General features: G+C 46.6%; 1 protein-coding gene, 1 non-coding gene and 1 pseudogene across 3 annotated transcripts; 1 reads left to right on the top strand and 2 right to left on the bottom strand.

Annotated features, from left to right (window-relative positions):
• Positions 1 to 3,270: 3,270 nt before the first annotated feature.
• Positions 3,271 to 6,012, top strand: LOC115894925 (annotated as a pseudogene).
• A 3,250-nt stretch (positions 6,013 to 9,262) lies between these two features.
• On the bottom strand, positions 9,263 to 10,325 carry LOC115894907 (CMT1A duplicated region transcript 15 protein-like protein). 2 transcript variants are annotated; one of them, XM_030923994.1, is made up of 3 exons: positions 10,061 to 10,325; positions 9,771 to 9,919; positions 9,263 to 9,506 (listed from the first exon to the last, which is right to left on the bottom strand). In XM_030923994.1, the coding sequence occupies exons 1-3, from the start codon at positions 10,323 to 10,325 to the stop codon at positions 9,351 to 9,353; spliced, it is 570 nt and encodes a 189-aa protein (XP_030779854.1). In that variant the 3' UTR covers positions 9,263 to 9,350. The 2 variants fall into 2 exon arrangements, with proteins under 2 accessions (XP_030779854.1, XP_030779852.1); XM_030923992.1 differs by having other exon boundaries at positions 9,263 to 9,919.
• A 9,618-nt stretch (positions 10,326 to 19,943) lies between these two features.
• Positions 19,944 to 20,162, bottom strand: LOC115895086. Its single transcript, XR_004055280.1, has one exon. It is a non-coding gene; the product is annotated as a small nucleolar RNA U3 (small nucleolar RNA).
• Positions 20,163 to 22,265: the final 2,103 nt, after the last annotated feature.

Raw genomic sequence — 22,265 nt, 5'->3', positions numbered from 1 at the left:
AACTTGTTGCTGATCTGTTGACTTATCTCATTGGCATGAAACAGCAGCTAAGCCTGTAATTGCTCTGCCTTTCCCGGGATTTTTCCTTTAGTTTCTCTGACTGCTGGGTTACTGGCCTGTGTTTAGTTTCATGAACATGGGTTTCACTTTATTTTTATGGGGTTCCATCACTTACTCATGGAATCTCTCCTAGTCTGTTCTGTAATCTTCCCTTTTTTACTGCCTGTGGACTTCAAGTACCAGACACAGAGAAAGCTTTGTAGAGACTGTTTACACAGCCCCCACAATTTCCATAGCAGGTCTCTTAATTCCCATCACCTCCAGGGAGGGTCATTGCTGGGATCCTAGGAATCCTGTGGCTTTCTCAATGGCCACAGTGGTAGCCATAATAGGCAATTCTTCCCTCTGTGCAATTCTGGAACATAAAAATCTTCTCTGGTAACAAGACTAGAGGAAGCAATGGAAGCAACACTAAACTGAGAGTTTGCTGGTCTGTGTTTCTAAGAAATTTAATGTTTTTACATAAATAATGAAGAAGAAATGACTTTTCTGAAGTTCCTATCATTTATGCCATGGATTGGACTCTTCCGTGAATGCAGTTTCATTGATGGATGTGGATAATTAGCTTAACTTCAAGTAAAAGGTTAGAGAGTCAGCAAATTGTCAACATAACTTTGCTTTTTTACACTCAAATGACATTAATCAGACAGTTGTGGATCTCTAGAAATATGTATTCACACACATAAGTTCTATATTAAAATACCCAAGTTTGGAATCCCTCGGGTGACTTATTTTTCATCAAGTAGAAATAATATTAAAATTGCAAAAATTTATTATAATTTGTATTATTTGTCCTAATGGCAAAAATGAATTCAAATACATTTATTAAAGTATAATATACACAGGAATCCTATTATTCTACTACTCTGATTTATCACAAAGTGGAGGCATGCTTGTAGCCACCACACAGTCCAAGAAAATGAAATCTGGCAATCCCTCTCCTGAAGGTCTGCTCCCTAACCACTGCCCATCTGTCTTGCCAAAGCGAAGAGTCACCTGGTTTTTAGCAGCCCCAGTTAGTGTTGCCTGTTTCATAAATGGATGCATGGAGGGCCATTCGGTAGGAATGGTTTTGTGTGTGGCTTCTTTGGCCCAGCATTACGTTTGTGACACTCTTTCAGGTGGTTTCATGAAGCAGTTCACTTCTTTTCCCTGCTCGGTAGTGCTCGGTATGACTACGGCACATCTATCAGTTCTACTGTTGATGGACATTGGTTTGTTTCCAATTTGGGGCAAAAAAAGCCACTATGAATATTCTTGTTAATTTCTTTTGGTTCACATGTGTATTTTAGTTAAGTACAGACCTACAAATAAAATAGCTTGGTCATAGTAATGCACATGTTCAAATGCAATGCATGTCACTAAAAATTTCAGCTGGAAGGAAAAAGCTCAAAAGTTCTATTGTACAACATGTTGACTATACTTAATAACAATGTGGTAATATTTGAAATTGCTAAGACAACAGATTTTAAATGTTCTCACCACACACACACACACACACACACAAAGATAAGTATTGGCCAGGCTCAGTGGCTCACGCCTGTAATTCCAGCACTTTGGGAGGGTGAGGTGAGCGGATCACGAGGTCAAGACTTTGAGACCAGCCTGGCCAAGATAGCGAAACCCCATCTCTACTAAAAATACAAAAATTGCCGGGCATGGAGGTGGGTGCCTGTAATCCCAGCTACTCGGGAGGCTGAGGGAGGGGAATCGCTTGAACCTGGGAGGTGGCAGTTGCAGTGAGCTGAGATCACACCACTGCACTCTAGCCTGGGTGACAGAAGGAGATTCCATCTCAAAAAAAAAAAAAAAAAAGAAAAAGAAAAGATAAGTATCTAAGGTAACTGATATGCTAGGTAGCTTGATTTAGCCATTCTACAATGTATGTCTGGGGCTGTGTATACATATATACAGATTTAGCTATTCTACAATGTGTGTCTGTGTATGTGTGTATATATATATACAATGTGGTACACCACAAATTCACACAATTTATCAATTAATTTTTTTAATTTCAAAGATTTTTTTGACTAATATACAACCCAACCACAAGTTTAGGAGTATTCTGATTAGATGTCCTTTGCAACACCTGATTTTGTCAGTCTTTCTTTTCTATATTCTGGTTAGTGGGTAATATTATTACATTTTTATTTATTTTGGTCTTCTAATTATTAAAAGGTCTGAGACCATTTTCATATATGTTTATTGAAAATATATATAATCAGGCTGGGCACAGTGGCTCATGCTTTAATCCCAGCACTTTGGGAGGCCGAGCCAGATGGATCACTTGAGGTCAGGAGTTGGAGACCATCCTGGCTAACATAATGAAACCCCGTCTCTACTAAAAATACAAAAAAAAAAAAATAGCCAGGCGTGGTGGCGGGCACCTGTAATCCCAGCTACTCGGGAGGCTGAGGTGGGAGAATTGCATGAAGCTAGGAGTCGGATGTTGCAGTGAGCCGAGAACGTACCATTGCACTCCACCTGGGTGACAAGAGCGAAGCTCCATCTCAAAAAAAAGAGAAGTAGCCAGACATTGGTGGCGCGCACCTGTAATCCCAGCTACTTGGTTGAAAGGCTGAGGCGGGAGAATCGCTTGAATCCGAGAGGTGGATGTTGCAGGTGAGCGGAGAACGCGCCATTGCTCCTGCCTGGGTGCAAGAGCGAAAATTCGTCTCAAAAAACCGAGCCAAAACAAAACAAAACAAAAAAGAAAATGTACATAATCACATTTTCAGGGATCTGTGAGATTTTTTTTTTTTTTTTTTTTTTTTTTTTTTTTAGACAGAGTCTAGTAGCTCTGCTGCCAGACTAGAGTGCAGTGGCCCAATCTGGTCTCACTGCAACCTCTGCCTCCCGAGTTCAAGTGATTCTCCTGCTTCAGTCTCCTGAGTAGCTGGGATTACAGGCACGTGCCGCCATGCCCAGTTAATTTTTGTATTGTTTTTGGAGATGGAGTCTCACTCTGCCGCCAGGCTAGAGTGCAGTGGCGCCATCTCAGCTCACTGCAAGCTCCACCTCCAGGGTTAACGCCATTTTTTTGCCTCAGTCTACCGAGTACCTGGGACTACAGGCGCCCGCCACCATGCCCAGCTGAAGTTTTTGTATTTTTAGTACAGAAGGGATTTCACCATGTTGGCCAGGATGGTCTTGATCTCCTGACCTTATGATCCGCTCACCTGGGCCTCCCAAAGTGCTGGGATTACAGGCATGAGCCACTGCACCCAGCCAAGACTGGTGTTTAATTCCCAAGGCCACTCACTGTGGTTTGAGCATGTGCCACAGCCTGTGCTGGGGTTGATGCTCCACATTCCTATGGTTATCCAAAAGAGGCCCTCAGACTCACAGTGGCCATTATTAATACTCTGAGGTTGCAGCAGCAGTGGCAACTGAAAATCTACAAGCATCAGAAGAAAGAGGTGTTGCAGAGAGGAACCACAACCATCACAAACCTGGAGGGCTGGGTGGGCCACTTCCTGGATCCCATTGACTGCCTGTTTGTCACTTTGACTGAGGCCTGCCTCCTGAATGATGACATCTATCTAGATATGAATGAAAGCAGACCCCCTGTGTACCAACATGTACCTGTGGCTGTAGGCTCCCCAAACAGCAGTGAGTCCTACTTGTCATTGGCCCTGGAAGCTGCATCCATGGGCCTGGGTCACAGAGGGTAATGCCTGAAGGCTCCTACCCACAGGACAAGGTGTGCGGTAATGAGGAGCAGCTCCTCAGCCAACTCCAAGAGCTGAAACTGGATGAAGACTTAGTGCAAACTCTCCAAAAATAGAGCATCTTGCTGCTGGAAGGGGGCCCTTTCAGCGATCTGGGAGAAGTCATCCACCGAGAGAGCGTTTCCATGCATACTTCTGCCAGTATTTGTTCTCAGCTCTGCTGTCTCATGATCCAGACCCGGTCTATAAATTAGCCTTATGTGTCACAAGGTTACCTGTTTTAGAAAACTCAGGTTGTGAAGGCGACACATCCCTCCCTCACCATATGCTGTCTCTGGTGCCCAGCCGTTATCCTCCCTTGTTCCCGCTTGGACACTTGGAATCAAAGTGGTGGGAACTGCCCTCCACCATGCTGACTGCTGCCAAAGGAGACACTTTGAGGCTCTGAACAATTCCAGAAGCAATGCAGAGGCACATTTGTTCTTCCTCCCTCATCTTCAGACTGGCTGAAAATGCGTTCAAGATTGCTACTCCCACTAACAGTAGTACTGACAGCACCCTGATCAACGTGGCCCTGGAATCTGGGCTACAGGTGGTGACCTTATCAACCCTTCACTGGAGACCCTGAGAGATGGTACAATGCTTGGTGACCCGTGCTACAGAAGTGGGTATCTCCCACCTCCCTTTACCCCCAGGGGAAAGGAGTTTCTATGCCCTACTCTTGGGATGGGACAACGAATCCATGGAGCTCTCATATTCCTATTCCTGATGGCCTAAGAAAGGAGGGGGCTGATGGTGGGAGAAGATGGCCTCTGTTCAGCCAGCCCAAGTTCTGTCCTCACTGCTTTAACCAACCATATGCTGACGCCAGCAGCACTTTGACCCTCACATCGGAGACATGTCTAAGAGAATGAATTTTCAACTGCCAATACTCAAGTGCACCCTTGGGAGGTAGTGGGCCTGGTGGTTTTGTACCTGTCCCTGTCCATGCTTGTGGGAAACCCCAGACACCTTGGAGGATCATGACCCTTTCTAAAGCCCAAAGCCCCAGCACAAGACTCTACCCTGAGAGGCCCCACTTCAGCTAGAACCCCTGGCAGATCCACCACCCTGGCCTCGGGGCCAGCAAACCCCAGGCTCCACTGCTCCATCCTTGTGAGGGGCTAAGAGCACCTGCAGAAACCTTCAACCCTCTGGCCTGGGGACGGAAGGGATAGGAAGAGACCCCAAGCAGGGTCTGGCCATCTGGCATGCTTCTCTTGCCCTGGTTTGCCTCAGATCATCTCAAGGTTGCTGAGGAGGAAGGAGAACTCATCTCTGCTGGCCAAGTTTGAACCCCACACAGTAATCTGAGCAGACCTGAATCAGGACCCAGATGGCCACGGCTGAGCTCAGGCACTGGCCTGACAGGTGTGTGGGCCCCAGTGAGCATCTTGCAGAGCTGGGACACACTCTTCACTCCTACTGAGGCTACTAGTATTGTAGCTGCCACAGCCATATCCCACACCACTATCCTGCGCCTCAGTCTTGACTATCCACAGCAGGAGGAACTGGCTACCTGTGCTTGCACACTGGCCCTGCAGCGTGCTATGAAGCATCCACAGAGCTGTGCCCTGTCATCAGCCCTTACACTCTGAGAAAGACCACATTGCCTTTGAGGCCGCCTGCCAGATTGCCACTGCGGCTGCTGCCGGTGGCACGGCCCATTCCCAGCTGTTCCCCATTGCCTGCTATGTGCAGCTCCGTGGCTGCAGCTCCGTGCCTTCAAGCTGGCCTCATTGGCCATGAGCCACCTTAACCTGGCTCATAACCAATCAATACTCACGCAGCCATCAATGACGTGCTCTGAGTTTGTGCCCTCAGCCACTCTCTGGGCAAGAATGAGCTGGCAGTGCTCATCCCCCTGGTAGTGAAGAGTGTGCACGTTGCCATGGTGCTTTCAGACATCCTGTGTGCGAGGTTGCGTGGTGACTGCACTTGGCCTGGTCGGCATCCCAGGCCGCCGCAGCTCTGGAAAGCTCATCTCCACTGACAGAGCTCCATTGCGCCAGTTGCTGATGTCACCATCAATGCTTACATCAACACCCCACACTACACCCAACACACATCAGCCACTCACTGCCAGTACGGACAGTTCACTGAGTTTCTAAGCAAGGCTCAGCAGACCTTCCTGCAGCCCCAGGATGGCTACCTGCAATTTACCCAGTTCATCGACAATCTCAAACAGATCTACAAAGGCAAGAAAAAGCTGATGCTGCTGCTTCAAGAGCCCTTTGGCTGAGAAAGCAGGTAGCTCACTGGCCCTGCAGCCTGGATCCCCAGGAAGTATCAGGTCAGGCCAAAAACACTGAAACATTTGTCCACCCTGACAGGACTCTGAGCACCCATGGCTGAGGCCAAAGGACCACAGGGCTAAGGATGGGGAGAATCCAACTCCAGTCGATATGCATGTCTTGGCAAGCTTCTCACTACAGCCCACTGTTCATGGAGAAGCTGGGCCCTGCAGATCGACCAGAAACCCCACGACACGCCACCTTCTGCCCCTACTTCCTGCGTGTCCTGGGCATTGGCCCTGTCTCCCTTGGCAAACACAGAACACTGTTCCAGCTCAGAGACTGCTGAACAAGGGAAACAGATGCATTTATGGTACTGTAAATACTATAGTATATGTGTTGCCAATTACTGTTAAGTCATAAGTATTTATAATCCTGATTGTGATTTGATGGGCCCTTGAGGTAGCTGTGGGTGGAGGATATGCTTATTGTCTGAGGAGACTCACAGCCATTTCTCAGGTTTCCCTTGCAGAGTGTATGCCGTTCCCAGTGGGATAGTGGGGGTGCCAAGGAGGAAAATGGCCAGTTAGAAAAAATCCCAAGACTAGCCTATGCAGAATCTCTCGCCTGCAGACAGGGCATTAATAGCCCAGTGGTGGGTGAACGGCAGAGGCCAGGACTGGACTTAGACTTTTGCCTCACAAAGCTGTGAGGACTCTGAAGCTCCTGCCCCTGCCTCACACAGCCTCGCCAGGAGTCTGCTGAGCAGCTTTGAAACAAGCGCAGGGAAAAGATGAAGGTCTGGGAAGCCACTGAGCTCACAATATTCATCTACACTGGTCACCTTTGCGTTAGAGAGTGTGTGTATCTGTATGACTGAGTACATGTGTCTATGTGCATAGATATATCTGCGCATGCCTGTCTGTATGTGTCTGTATGTGTATGTTTATGTGTATCTATGTCAGTTCTATGGCTGTGTACCTGTGTGGATATGTGCGCACTGGACTGTGGGTGTCTGCGTGAGGATGTAACATTTGCGTACATGTGAGGATGTATATCTATGTGTAAATGCTGTCACGTTTTGCATGTTTAGTGTGTGTGTATCTGGACACACATGAGCACATGTGTAGAAGTATGTGTCTGTATGTATGCTTGCTCTCCATGCATCTGTGGTTTTATATGTGTAAGTGAGCGTATTTCTACATGTAGGGATGACTGCGTGTTCATCTTTGAGGATCTGCATGAATGTGTCCTTTGTGTGAGATTTCTCTTCTCATTCGTGTTAAATCTCTCTCACCAGCTAAATGTTTGTTCCCCATCTCTGTGCCTCCTCTATTCATTCTCTCCCCAAATGAGCTTCTAAGCACCAGTCTCTCTCTGCCATCAGATCGGCTGCTTTCGCTGCACAGTTCTCTTCTCGCCCCGTACTTGCTTTCTTTCCCTGCTTTTCTACCTCGAGCTTCCTCTGCCTGCTTTTGTCACAGTCTCGTTGCTTGCTGACTTGGAGGCTAGGGCTGGTCTGCACTGAGCCTCTCCCTTCCTAATTTCTAGCCCTAGTGAGCAGCCCTGTCTTAGCCCTGGCTGACCCCCACAGGGAATCATCGTGTTCCTGCCACCTTCCTGGCCCCTATGCTCAGCCTGGAACTGTTGTAGGAGACAGCAAGGGCATTCAGAAGAGTCAGTTGGTTGCCAGTGCCTTGGTGTTTACTCTTTTATGTCTTAGTTCCTGAGTTTGGGGTGGGGTTTCATAGGGAAGGGGTGGTATAGCTAGAATGTGAACTAAGAACTTCTCCATCTGCTTTACTTTTTCTTTTGTTGGTAAACTGTCACCTTTTCTACTCCAAACTGACCAAAAAGATGTATTTGCCGTTTGTGGCTACTTAAGTCCTACTGCCCAGCCAAGGGCCCCTACAACGTCTCAGCCCAATGGGTTGGTTAAAAAGAGAGAGGGGGGGGAGAGAGGGAGAGAGGTCACTCTCATTTTTGTATCACAACTGCCCTTCTTTTTAGCAAGTGTGTGAACTCACAGTGGTTTTCTGTGAATAAACCATGGATCACATGAAAGATCATTTTTCTTAAGGAAAAAAAATTCCCTAAACCCAGAAGGGACCAGCAAATACTTAACAGATGATTATAGATTTCCTGTGAGTGCATATGGCTCGGGGAGACCTGATTCTGTAAAGCAAATGTTACTGTCCTCCTCAAATTCATGTGTCGAATTCTAATTCTATGTGATGGTATTTGGAGGTGGGACCTTGGGAGGTGATTAAGTTCATGAAGGCAGGGACCTCACGAATGGAATTGGTGCCCCTATCAAAGGGACTGCAGAGAGCTCCCTCATCCCTTCTGTCATGTAAGGACACAGTAAAAAGATGGCTGTCTATGAACCAGGAAGCCAGCCCTCTGCAGACACGAAATCTGCTGACCATTTGACCTTGGATTTTACCATCTCCAGAACTGTGAGAAATCAATTTCCTATGCCACCTAGTCTATGGCATTCTGTTTTGACACCCAGATTAGCTAAAGTACCATGTCAACTTGCACACATAATTCTTGGAAACTGTGATGTCAAATCCTTGGTGGCAAAAGGTGATTGATATGCCGGAGACATGAGCCTACATCATCCCTCTTTCCACAATAAACCAGAGAGTCAAAACAGGCAAGAGTAGGTCAAGGTCTTTTTTTTTTTTTTTTTTTTTTTTTTTGAGACTGTCTCTTGCTCTGTCTCCCAGGCCAGAGTGCAGTGGCATGATCTCGGCTCACTGCATGCTCTGCCTCCCAGATTCATGCCATTCTCCTGCCTCAGCCTCCTGAGTAGCTGGGACTACAGGTGCCTGCCACCACACCAGCTAGTTGTTTTTTTGTTTTTGGTTTTTTTTTTGTATTTTTAGTAGAGATGGGGTTTCACCATGTTAGCCAGGATGGTCTTGATCTTGTGACCTTGTGATCCACCTGCCTCCGCCTCCCAAAGTGCTGGGATTACAGGCATGAGCCACCATGCCCGGCCGGTCAAGGTCTTCTAAAAGCCAAACCTGAAAGGTTTTCAGTAGCAGTTGACTCGATGGTAATTCAATCACACAAACAACCACAACAAAAGACACAACCGTCAGAGATTTTCAGGATCACCTCAAAAACACCATCTAACATTAGGGAGTTCAAAAAAGCACGAAGTTTCATAAATCAAACTTTATTGAAATGTAGTTTCATCAACTTGTAATTCTAACAGTAATAATAAATGCTAGGGCAGGTGGTGGCACAGAGATCCTGGGGCACAAGGGCTGTCTTTAAAAGCTTTGCTTGCTGTACCCTTTGGAGCCTCCTGGTCCCCTCACCCCCTGCCGGCCTTTTAAGAGCCCATCCTGGGCAGCACTTCAGGGGCAAACAGCCTGGATGCCCAGTTGCAGACAGACATCCGTGCCTGAAGGAGGAGGCCGCCTCTGAGTGCAGGAGGAGCTGCTGGAATTCTTCCTCCCAGCCTTCTCTTCATGCTCTCCAGCACCTCCTGCACACAGATAGACCCCACCAGCAGCAGTAGAAGAAACAGGCCCTGCAGCAGCAGGACTGCAGCTCTAATGAATGACACAAGCCTCTCTCCAGCGAGGTAGAGGAGCCCAGGCTCTCTACCTCCATGGTTGCCACCGTGCCCAGGACTAGGGGCAGCATGGGAGCTGCTGTCTGGGGCCATGCTGGTCACCCCCTCCCTGCCGCCTCTCTCTCTTGCCACATGTTCAACTTCAGGGCTAAGGCCAGTGGCTACAGTAGGTGCCGTGATTTCAGGCAGCTCCTCGTTGGGCTGGTCCTTGGCCGGAGCTCCCTCCAGCTCCAGCGCTCTCTCTGGAGGGGGCTCTTCCCATGCTGACTCTGGCTCAACAGCCGGTGCTGGAAGTGCTCCTATTTTGGCATGTGGATCAGAAGCTGAAAAAGGAGAAAGGGTCACCAGCGTCAGTCACTTTCCACTGGAATTTCCAAACACAGAAACAACCTCCCTGAATTTAAAGGAGTTCCAGCCTCTAAACACCGACCCCGCAAAATCTTCCAGACTGCAGGCCACCTCACCTTGTGCCTGCGCCTCCATGGGCTCCCGAATCTCCTCCTGGACAGGGACAATGTGCAGATGCAGCCCCGATGGGATCTCTGGTGTGGCCTGGCCCACTAGGGCCTGCCCCGGGCTGCCCTGTGGTACCTGGGTGCGCCTTGTTACAAAGGGCCACAGGCCTCTAGGGTGATGGATGAGCCTTCTTCGGCATCGTCGGAAAAGGCTCTCACTGCCTCCATTCCTGAAGCAGCAGCCTCTTGAAGTGGGGAAGCAACACGAGAACATCTTGCTCTCTCGAGCGTCTCCCACCAAGTGAGCTGGTTACGGGGCTGACCCTAGGATCTGGGCGCCTGGTTACCAGAGTTCTAAGTTCTGTTTGGATGTGTCATCAAGGAAGTGAGGTCGCTTCTTTAAGGTTCTGTCCCCTCGGCCCCTTCCTTTCATAAAACCTACTCAGGACTCCACTGGGCTGCTGACTGCTCGCCCTCCCCCCAGGACAACTCCTTACCTACACACCATTATGTCCACCCTGGGCCTGCTTGGACACCTGTGCCTGATGTTCACTAGGGGCCGGATGTCCTCCTCAGGCCTGATGTCCACAGAGGGCCTGATGTTGCCTTGGGCCTATGTCCCTCTTGGAACATTGTGTTCTCCTGGTGACTGTATCCAGCTGGGGCCTGATGGCCTACTGGGTCATGTTGTTCACCTAAGGCCTTGTGTCCACCTGGAGTCTGGTGATCACCTGGGGACTGGCTGTGTACCTTGGGTCTGATGCCCACCTGGAGCCTACGTATCTACCTAAGGCGTGGTGTCTGCCTGCTGCCAAATGTCCACCTAAGTGTGGTGTTCAACATGGGCCTGCTGTCCAGCTAGGACCTTGTTGTTCATCTGGGGCCTGGTTGTCAACTTGGGGCCTGGTGTACACCTTAAGTCCAGAGTCCACCTGGGGCCTGATATCTGCCTGGAGGACTGACGTCCTCCTGAGTGAGGTGGGAGCTTCTCTGGAGTTCAAGAGGTCAAGGCTACAGTGAGCTGTGATGTGCCACTGCCCTCCAGTCTGGGTGACAGTGAGACCCTGTCTCAAACAAACAAAAAACCACACAAATTATATAGCTATACAAAAATATTTTCTTTCTTTCTTTTTTTTTTGAGATGGAGTCTTGCTCTGTCCCCCAGGCTGGAGTGCATTGGCACGATCTCAGCATACTGCAAGCTCTACCTCCCAGGTTCACGCCATTGTCCTGCCACGCCACCAAGCCTGGCTAATTTTTTTTGTATTTTTAGTAGAGATGGGGTTTCACCATGTTAGCCAGGATGGTCTCGATCTCCTGACCTTGTGATCCACCCGCCTCAGCCTCCCAGAGTGTTGGGAGTGCAGGCGTGAGTCACTGTGCCTGGTCCCCGCTAATTGTTTGTATTTTTAGTACAGATGGGGTTTCACCGAGTGTGTTAGCCAGGATGGTCTCAATCTCCTGACCTTGTGATCCACTCGCCTCGGCCTCCCAAAGTGCTGGGATTACAGGTGTGAGCCACCACATCCGACCTAAAAATTAACTGAAGATTTAAATGAAAGACCTCAAAATATAAAAATCCTAAAATAAAACCTAGGAAATACCATTCTTGACATTGGCCTTGCCAAATAATTTTTGGCTAAGTCCCCAAAAGCAACTGCAATAAAACCAAAAATTGACAAGTGGGATCTAACTAAACTAAAGAGCTTCTGCACAGCAAAAGAAACTATCAGTGGAGTCAACAGACAACTTTCAGAATGAGAGAAAATATTTGCAAACTGTGTATTTAATATCCAGAATTGATAAAGAAAACTTAAATCAACAAGCAAAAAAAAAAAAAAACAAAAAAAAAAAACCATTAACAAATGGGTAAAGAGCATGAACAGGCACTTCTCAAAAGAGGACACACAAGTGGCCAACAAACACAGAAACAATTCTGATCATCACTAACCATTAGAGAAATGCAAATCTAAACTTCATTGAGATACCATACCATCTCATACCAGTCAGAACGGCTACTATTAAAAAGTCAAAAAATAGCAACTGCTGGCGAGGCTGTGGAGCAAAGGGAACACTTATACACTATTGGGAATGTAAATTAGTTCAGCCACTGTGGGAAGCAGTTTCGAGATTTCTCAAAGAACCTCAAACAGAGTTACCATTCAACCTAGCAATCTTATTACTCGGTACGTACTCAAAGGAAAATTCTACCAAAAAGAGACATGCATTTGTATATTCATCACATTATTCACAATAGCAAAAGTATGGAATCAACCTAGAGGCCCATCGATGGTGGAATGGATAAAGAAAATACGGTAGATACACACCATGGAATACTACACAGCCATAAAAAAGAAGGAAACCATATCCTCTGCAACAGGATGGACACTGCTGGAGGCCATTATTCTTTTTTTTTTTTTTTTTTTTTTTGAGATAGAGTCTCGCTCTGTCACCCAGGCTGGAATGCAGTGGTGTGATTTCAGCTCACTGCAAGCTCCGCCTTCCAGGTTTACGCCATTCTCCTGCCTCAGCCTCCCGAGTAGCTGGGACTACAGGCACCCGCCACCACATCTGGCTAATTTTTTTGTATTTTTAAGTAGAGACAGGGTTTCACCAAGTTAGCCAGGATAGTCTCCATCTCCTGACCTCATGATCTGCCTGCCTCGGCCTCCCAAAGCGCTGGGATTACAGATGTGAGCCACCGCACCTGGTGGAGGCCATCATTCTAAGTGACCAATGCAGGAACAGAAAACCTTACCATGCTTTCTCATAAATGGGAGCTTAATAGTGAGTACATAGAGACACAAAGATAGGAACAATAAACACCGGGAACTCCAAAAGGGGTGAGGAAGGCAGGGGGAACAGGGCCTGAAAAGCTAACCATTAGGTACTATGCTCACTACCTGGGTGATGCGATCAACTGTACCCCAAACCTGAGCATCACACAATATACCACTGTAACAAACCTATACGTGTACCCCTTGAGTCTAAAAGTTGTGTGTAGGGGGACGGGGGAGGAGAGAGGCAGAGAGAGAGGGAAAGACATAACCTACCATGGTGTACTTTGGTGAGGTAAAAGGAAAGTTATTTTAAGTAAAATGCACATGGCTACTGGTTTTTCAAAAAGACTATGAACCATCTGACTCTCACCACTTTTTTTTTTTTTTTCTTATTTTTTTGGCTTCCTAATTCTGAGAGAACAAGCCTATGAAAATCAGGTCTAGACACACAATATTTTGTGAAGAGTGTAAAGCAGACACATATTTATATTTGTAATTTTATAGATTTAACGATAAATGAATATAACTCTTCAGGCAAAATGAGTTTTGGGTTTCCTCAAATGTAAAATGTTTTGCAAACTAATGCAGGATATTCATAAAAACAAACCAAAAAAAATCACTCCAACAGGAAATACTATCCTTGTGATCATGACTGGAAACTTCCTGTCTCTTCCCTGCAACCTCATTATGACAAGGTTACATCATAGAAGGCCACTCCTTCTGAAAATGTTAATTGCCTTTGCATATCCACTCTAGCAGCCTTCTCGGTCCATTTCTGTCAGGTGGGGGGCAGCACAGGTGGCATCAGGGGTGTCATTCTTGAATGACGGCTCTTTTTAACTGCTATCTTCAATTTCCCATTACCATTCCTATTTCCTTTACGCTAAACCTCCTGCAAGCAACCGCCTCCCTCTGGCTTCTCATTCTTTCCCATGTCCTCAGCAGCGTGGTTGATGGGGTGGGGGAGGCTGTAACCGAGGGGCTTCCTTCATGGCATGGTCCAGTCTTGGAACGGGGTGGGGGCAGAGTGGGCAGGGTAGCAGGAAGAACAAACAGGGCTCTCAGGCCAGTTTACGCTTTGGGAGTCTCTATTATTGGTCAGTACCGTGACAGGTTTTTCTTTAGTTTTTTGGAGACAGGGTCTCCCTCCATCACCCAGACCGGAGTGCACTGGTGCTGTCACGGCTCACTGCAGCCTCAAACTCCTGGGCTCAAGCAATCCTCCCACCTCAGCCTCCCAGAGTGCTGGGATTCTTTTTCTTTTTTAGCATAAACTGAAAAGCAGGTTAAGACAAAGACACAAGATGTGTATACTCTGGGTAGACTCTGGTTTTAAGACATCTGACTGCTGATGTGACAGAAACTCCCAGCCCTGCCAATTTACTGTCTGGGCTAGGTCTTGGCTGAGGCTCGGTTTTTGTTTTATTCTTTTTGTTTGTTTGTTTGTTTGTTTTAAGATGGAGTCTCATGTAGCCGCCCAAGCTGGAGTGCAGAGGTGTGATCTCTGCTCACTGCAACCTTCGCCCCCAGGGTTCAAGCAATTTTCCTGCCTCAGTTTCCCGAGTAGCTGGGATTACAGGCATGCACCACCACGCCCAGCTAATTTTTGTATTTTTAGTAGAGACAGGGGTTTCACCATGTTGGCCAGGATGGTCTCAATGGCCAGGATGGTCTCAATCTCTTGACCTCCAAAAGTATAAACTTTGAGAGGCTCTCACAGTTTATACTTTGGGAGGCTCCCTAAGTATAAACTTACCTCAGATCCCTGTTGGTTCCACTTTTTCTTTTTCTCCCTTCCTTCCTTCCTTTTTCCTTCCTCCCTCCCTTCCTTCCTTCCTTTTTCCTTCCTTCCTTCCCTCCTTCCTCCTTCCTTCCTTCCTTCCTTCCTTCCTTCCTTCATTCCTTCCCTCCCTCCCTCCCTCCCTCCTTCCTTCCTTCCTTCCTTCCTTCCTTCCTTCCTTCCTTCCTTCCTTCCTTTCTTCCTTCCTTTCTTCCTTCCTTTTATTTCCCCACCCATCTCTCTTTCCAATTTTTTTTTTTTGAGACAGAGTCTTGTTCTGTTGCCCAGGCTGGAGTGCAGTGACATGATCGCAGCTCACTGTAGCCTCGACCTCCCAGGCTCAGATGATCCTCCCACCTCAGCCTCCAGAGTAGCTAGGGGTACAGATGTGAGCTATTGTGCCCAGCCATTTTCTAGCTTTTCATTAAGGTAACTGACAAAACTGCTTGATTATAAAATTGTGCTTATTATAAAATTTGTGCTGCTTTAAGCCACTAAATTTGTAGAAATTTGTTACAACAGCAGTAAGAAACTAACACAATAGACAAAAGGTTTCAATAAACACTTGAGCAAACAAGATGTGCAGGCAGAAAACAGGACATGAAGAGATGCTCAATCTTATTAGTCATTAGGAAAATGCAAATTGAAACCAAAATGAGACACTACAACACTACATTGACTAGAATGAATAAAATTAAAATGACTGATCACACCAACAGTTGGCAAAAATAAGGAGGAATTGGAACTCTCATACAACTGGTGTGAAGGCACATGGTACAATCCCTTTTAAAGATAGTTTGGCAGTTCCTTAAAAAGCTAAACATGTGACCATCTTGGCTAACACTGGGAAACCCCATCTCTACTAAAAATACAAAAAATTAGCTGGATGTGGTGGCACGCGTCTGTAATCCCAGTTGCTCAGGAGGCTGAGGCAGGAGAATTGCTTGAACCCAGGAGGCAGAGGTTGCAGTGAGCTGAGATCGCACCACTGCACTCCAGCTGGCTGACAGTGCAGAACTCCGTCTCAAAAAAAAAAAAAAAAAAAAAAAAAAAGCACACATATGATCCAACTATTCCACTCCTAGTATTTACCAAAGAGTAAAGAAAGTTTATATCCAGCTGGGTACGGTGGCTCATGCCTGTAATCCCAGTACTTTGGGAGGCCGAGGCAGGCAGATCACGAGGTCAGGAGATCAAGACCATCCTGACTAACACGGTGAAACCTCGTCTCTACTAAAAATACAAAAAAAAGTAGCTGGGCATGGTGGTGGGCACCTGTAGTCCTAGCTTCTCGGGAGGCTGAGACAGGAGAATGGCGTGAACCCAGGAGGCGGAGCTGGCAGTGAGCCGAGATCGCGCCACTGCACTCCAACCTAGGTGACAGAGCAAGACTTCGTCTCAAAAAAAAAAAAAAAAAAAAGTTTCTATCCAAAGACATGCATATAAATTTTCATAACAGCTTTATTGGTAATAGCCAAAACCCAGAAACAACATAAATCCAACAGGTAAAGTTGGATAAACAAATTAGGATATAGCCAAAACAACTGAATATAATAATGATTAGTACTATAGTTATGTATTTTTATTTCAATAGCTTTTGGGGTACAAGTGGTTTTCGGTTACATGGATGAGTTGAATAGCGGTGGAGTCTGAGATTTTAGTGCAATTGTCACCCAAGGATTGTGCATTGCACTCAATATGTAGTTTTTCATCTTTCACCCTCCTCCCACCCTCTCCCATCTGAGTCGCCAATGTCCATTATACCACTCTGCATGCCTTTGCACACCCCTAGCCTACTTTCCACTTATAAGAGAGAATACATGGTATTTAGTTTTCCACTCCTGAGCTACTTCACTTAGACAATGGCTTTCAGTTCCAGCTAAGTTGCTGCAAAAAAACATTATTTCATCCTGGGCATGGTGGCTCACACTTGTAATCCCCAGCACTTTAAGAGGCTGAGATGGGTGCATCACCTGAGGTCAGGAGTTTGAGACCAGCCTGACCAATACAGTGAAACCCTGTCTCTACTAAAAATACAAAAATTAGCTGGGTGTGGTGGCGTGCACCTGTAGTCCCAGCTACTCGGGAGGCCAAGATAGAAGAATTGCTTCAACCCAGGTGGCGGAGGTTGCAGTGACCCGAGATCACGTCCCTGCACTCCAGCCTGGGCGACAGAGCAAGACTCCGTCTCAAAACAAAAACAAACAAAAGACAAAAAAACTCCCTATTATTTCATTCTTTTTTATGGCTGAGTAGTATTCCATGGTGTGTATATACCATATTTTCTTCATTGAAGATGACGATGGACATTGATTTATTGAAAATCAATTGATGGGCACTTGGATTGGTTCCTTATCTTTGCAATTGTGAGTTGTGCTGTGATAAACATATGCATGCAGGTTTCTTTCTGATATAACAACTTACTTTCCTTTGGGCAGATAACCAGTAGTGGGATTGCTGGACTGAATGGTAGATCTACCTTTAGTTCTTTGAGAAATCTCCATATTGTTTTCCAAAGAGGAATATTACTTAGCAATGAAAGCAATGAACTACTGATACATGCTACAACACAGCTGAATCTCAAAATATGCTGAATGAAAGCAGACAAAAGGGCAGGTGTGGTGGTTCATGCCTATAAACCAGGACTTTAGGAGGCCGAGGCAGACAGTTCGCTTGAGGTTAGGAGCTCAAGATCAGCCTGACCGACATGGTGAAACCCCATCTCTACTACAAATACAAAAAATTAGCCGGGTGTGGTGGTGCACGCCTGTAATCCCGGCTACTCAGGAGGCTGAGGCAGAAGAATCACTTGAATGCAGGAGGCGGAGGTTGTAGTGAGCCAAGACTGCACCACCGCACTCCAGCCTGGGCAACAGAGCAAGACTGAATCTCAAGAAAAAAAAAAAAAAAGAGGCCAAGCACGATGCCTCACGCCTGTAATCCCAGGACTTTGGTAGGCTGAGGTGAGTGGATCACGTGTGATCAGGAGTTCGAGACCAGCCTGGCCAACATGGGGAAACCGTCTTCACTAAACATACAAAAATTAGCTGAGTGGTGTGCAAGCCTATAGTCCCAGTTACTTGGGGGGCTGAGGCAGAAGAATCGCTTGAACCCGGGAGGCGGAGGTTGCAGTGGGCTGAGATCATGCCACTACACAACAGACTGGGTGACAGAGTGAGACTCCATCTCAGAAAAAAAAAAAACAAAAAACCACAGACAAAAAAGAGGACATATGGTATGATTCCCTTGGTATAAAATTACAAAAAATATAACTAATATAGAGTGACAGAGTGCAGATAGTAGCTGCCTGGGAATGGGGTGTGGGGGAAAGAGCAGAGGGAGGAATTATAAAGGAGCATGAGAAAACTTGCGGATGATGTATATGCTCATTATCTTACTGGTGCTTATTGTTTCGTGGGTGATATAAACGTCAGAACTTATCAAACTGTACATTATAAATATGCAGTTTATTATATATCAACTATACCACAGTAAAGCTTTTTTTAATTTAAAAGATAAATGGGCAAAAGGTGTGACAGACATTCACCAAAGAAATACAGATGGGAAGGCCCGGCATGGTGGTTCATGCCTGTAATCCCAGCACTTTGGGAGGCCGAGGCGGGCAGATCACGAGGTCAGGAGTTCAGGTCCAGCCTGGCCAACATGGTGAAACCCCGTCTCTATTAAAAATACAAAAATTAGCCAAGTGTGGTGGTGGGCGCCTGTAATCCCAGCTACTCAGGAGGCTGAGGCTCGAGGATTGCTTGAACCTGGGAGGCAGAGGTTACAGAGCTGAAATCATGCCATTGCACTCCAGCCTGGGCGACAGAGGGAGACTCCATCTCAAAGAAAAAAAAAAAAGGTAAAGGTACATTTTATGTCAATTTTATACCTTCCTCCCTAAAAAAATGTTGTTAAGAGTCAAGATCTCACTCTGTCTCCCAGGCTGGGGTGCCGTGGGGCGATCAAAGCTCACTGGCTCAAGCGATCAGCCTGTTCACCCTCCCGCGTAGCTGTGACTACAGATGGTGCCACCACGCCCCGTTCATTTTTAATTTTTTTCCCATTGGTAGAGACGGGATTCCGCTATACTGCCTAGGCTGGTCTCGAACTCACAGAGTGAGACTCCGTTTCAAAAAAAAAAGGAAAACGCTGATTTAAGATTTTATTTTACAGCTGGGCATCGTGGCTCATGCCTGTAATCCCAGCACTTTGGGAGGCTGAGGCAAATCGCCTGAGGTCCGGAGTTCAAGACCAACCTGGCCAATATGGTGAAACCCTGTCTCTACTAAAAATATAAAAATCAGCCTGGTGTGGTGGCAGGCTCCCCTAATCCCAGCTACTCGGGAGCCTGAAGCAGGAGAATCATTTGAACCCAGGTTGGTGGAGGTTGAAGTGAGCCAAGATCGAGCTACAGCACTCCAGCCTGGGAGCAAGACTCCGGTCTCAAAAAAAAAAAAAGAAAAAAGAAAAAAGAAAGATTTTGTTTTACTAAAGAAACATAAAAGAAGTATAGCACCCAAGATTAATTAGGAGAATACTAAATTGCTTTCCTTTGTAACAGGCATGTGCGACCACGCCCAGGGAATTTTATATTTTTATTAGAGACAGGGTTTCTCCATGTTGGTCAGGCTGGTCTCGAACACCTCAGCCTCCTAAAGTGCTGGGATTACAGGCGTGAGCCACTGAGCCCTGCCGAGTCTATTCCAGCTCCTAGAAGGCACCCGAGGCTGGGTGTGGTGGGTCAGGCCTGTAATCCTAGCACTTTGGAAGGCCAATCCCTTGCGCTCAAGAGCTTGAGACTAGCCTGGGCAATATGGGAAGACCCTGTCTCTAAAAAAATAAAATAAGACCGAGCACAGCGGTTCACGCCGGCAATCCCAGCTCTTTTGGAGGCCGAGGCGGGCGGATCACCTGAGGTCAGCAGTTCGAGATCAGCCTGGTTAACAAGGTGACACCTCGTTTCTACAAAAAAAAAAAAAAAAAAAGCCTGACGTGACGTGCGCCTCGGGAGGACTTAAGCAGGAGAATCGCTTGAGCCCGGGAGGCGGGCATTGCTATGTCACCAGGGCGACAGACAGAACAGACCCCGAGACCCCGTCTGGGGGTGGCGTGGCGGTCGGGAAACGACGTTGAAGGAGGCAGCCGAGAAGAAGACCGTACCACTCTCCACCAAAACTAAGACTGAAAACCACCCACACGAAACACACGATCCATCGCAGGTGAAATGCAAGGAAACAACTTCCTTGCGAATATCAGAGCGGGTCAAACACACGGAAACATCAAAACAACCGCCATCCTACTGTCTACCGTTACACCACCAAGAATGAAAACCACTCAGACCCTGTTCTTCCCCTCTTACTCTCCAAAACGGAGAGGAAAGCGACCTTCAATGGCAGATGGCGGTTGCACTGAAGCAACACCAAACGCCGGCTTTACGCTCAGAAAACAACACTACGTCTCTTTCTCGTGGTTTAATCGATGCTCTACACATTCAGACAAACTTCTCTAGTAACGAACTATAGAAACGATCCCTTGAAAGCATAGTCTTAACTGTAGCCTCGCTAGGTGTACATCTGCTGCTAACTTTTAACTGATGGCGAGATACTTTTGCTATTTCCAATGCTACTAGGAAACAAATAGGAAAATAGTTTGGCAACAACATATTTTCGAATATTATCACTTGACAAATTTTAACGTTTTAGGTGGAAACGTCATTTAAAAAATTGTTTTAAGAAGTTTAAAACAGGCTTGCCTAATTAGCATAATACTGAATGACAGCCAATCACAACCTGAATTTTTAAAGCGGGAAGTGTTTGCTGCTGGTGTGCTGCGGCCGTCTATAATCCAGTAATCCCAGCGTTTTGAAAGCCCACACTGAGGCCCAGTTGGGAAGATACTTTGTTCTATGAGTTCGAGATCAGCCTAGGAAATCTAGCCTAGGGATCTCGTCTCTACCAAGGGAGAAAAGGAAAAAATAAATAAAAAATGAGCTGGGTGTGGTGGCACCGCCTACAGTCCCAGCTACCCCGGAGGCTGAAGCGAGATGATTGCTTGAGCTAGGGAAGCTGGCTGAGTCCGAAACTGCAGTGCACTTTGATAGACAAGAGTGAGATCTTGACTCTTAAAATCATTTTTTTAGGGGGGATGGTACAAAAGAGACATAAAATGTACTTTTTTTTTTTTTTTTGAGATCCAGTCTCGCTCTGTCGCTCAGGCTGCAGTTTGCAGTGGCGCGATCTCGGCTCACTGCAACCTCCACCTCCCAGGTTCAAGCAATTTTCCTCCCTCAGCCTCCCGAGTAGGTGGGACTACAGATGTGCACCGCCACGCCTAGCTAATTTTTGTATCTTTAATAGAGACGGGGCTTCACCATGTTAGCCAGGATGGTCTCTATCGGTTGACCTCGTGATCTGCCTGCCTTGGCCTCCCAAAGTGCTGGGATTACAGACTTGAGCCACCGTGCCCAGCAAAGTGTATCATTTTAACCATTTTTTACATATACAATTCATTGGCATTAAGTACATTCATGTAACCAATGTCATGTAACCATCACCATTATTTATCTCCAGAACTTTTTACAACTTCATACTCTCCTGATCCCAGCACTTTGGGAGGCCAAGGCAGGCAGGTTAGGAGTTCAAGACCAGCCTGGCCAACATGGCAAAACCCTGTGTCTACTAAAAATACAAAAATTAGCCAGGTGTGGTGGCGCAGGCCTGTAATCCCAGCTACTTGGGAGGCCAAGGCAGGAGAATCGCTTGAATCTGGGAGGCAGAGGTTGCAGTGAGCTGAGATCATGCCACTACATGCCAGCCTGGGTGACACAGCGAGACTCCATCCCAAAAAAAAGAAAACAAAACAAAAATTTAGCCGGGCATAGTGGTGGGTGCCTGTAATCCCAGCTACTTGGGAGGCTGAGGCAGGAGAATTGCTTGAACCCAGGACACGAAAGTTGCAGTGAGTCGAGATCACGACATTGCACTCCAGCCTGGGCGACAGAGGGAGACCCTGTCTCAAAAAACAAAAAACAAAAAAAACTTGGACCCTCAAAACACAGCTTCAGACATCCTTAATCACTGCCTATGGAGCACGCTCTAGTTGGTAATATCAGCAACGGGAAGCCAGTGGGTCTGGGGTCACTCAGCTTAAATCCCCTGCTTCCAAGCAACTCTGTAAAGGTAAGTGGCTGGCTCTCATTCTTCAGTAGAACTACACTCCATAAGCTACTAGTTATACCACCACTAACCCTGAAAGCCAAGAGCAGTAGGCCAAGGGGCATTCTTGAGCTGGTTTAACACTACACCACAGATCCTGCAGGAGTCCCATCTAAATTCAGAGCCCAAATCAGATCTTGAGGTTGGAGGAGGTATTTGCAGTCCAGCCGGGAAAGCTTTCCCTGCAGTCATGATGTCTGCAACTTATTTTGAAGTGGTTTCACCAAAAAGGTAAGTAAATAATGCTAATGACCGTTTAATCTAGGAGGTGGGAAAGTGAATGTTTATTGAACTATTCTTCCAACCTTTGTGTTTGAAATTTTTCATTATAGGAAATTGAAGAAAAAATATGAAATGGAGAAATCCATCTTTTGCTTTTATTTCCTATATGGTTTACTGGCCAGTTCATTCCACCTGTTTAAATCTACCTGTGTTCA

This window comes from Rhinopithecus roxellana, chromosome 19 (assembly GCF_007565055.1).
Source record: "Rhinopithecus roxellana isolate Shanxi Qingling chromosome 19, ASM756505v1, whole genome shotgun sequence".
In the NCBI taxonomy this organism is placed as follows: domain Eukaryota; kingdom Metazoa; phylum Chordata; class Mammalia; order Primates; family Cercopithecidae; genus Rhinopithecus; species Rhinopithecus roxellana.
This window is presented reverse-complemented; position numbering and strand designations above follow the sequence as displayed.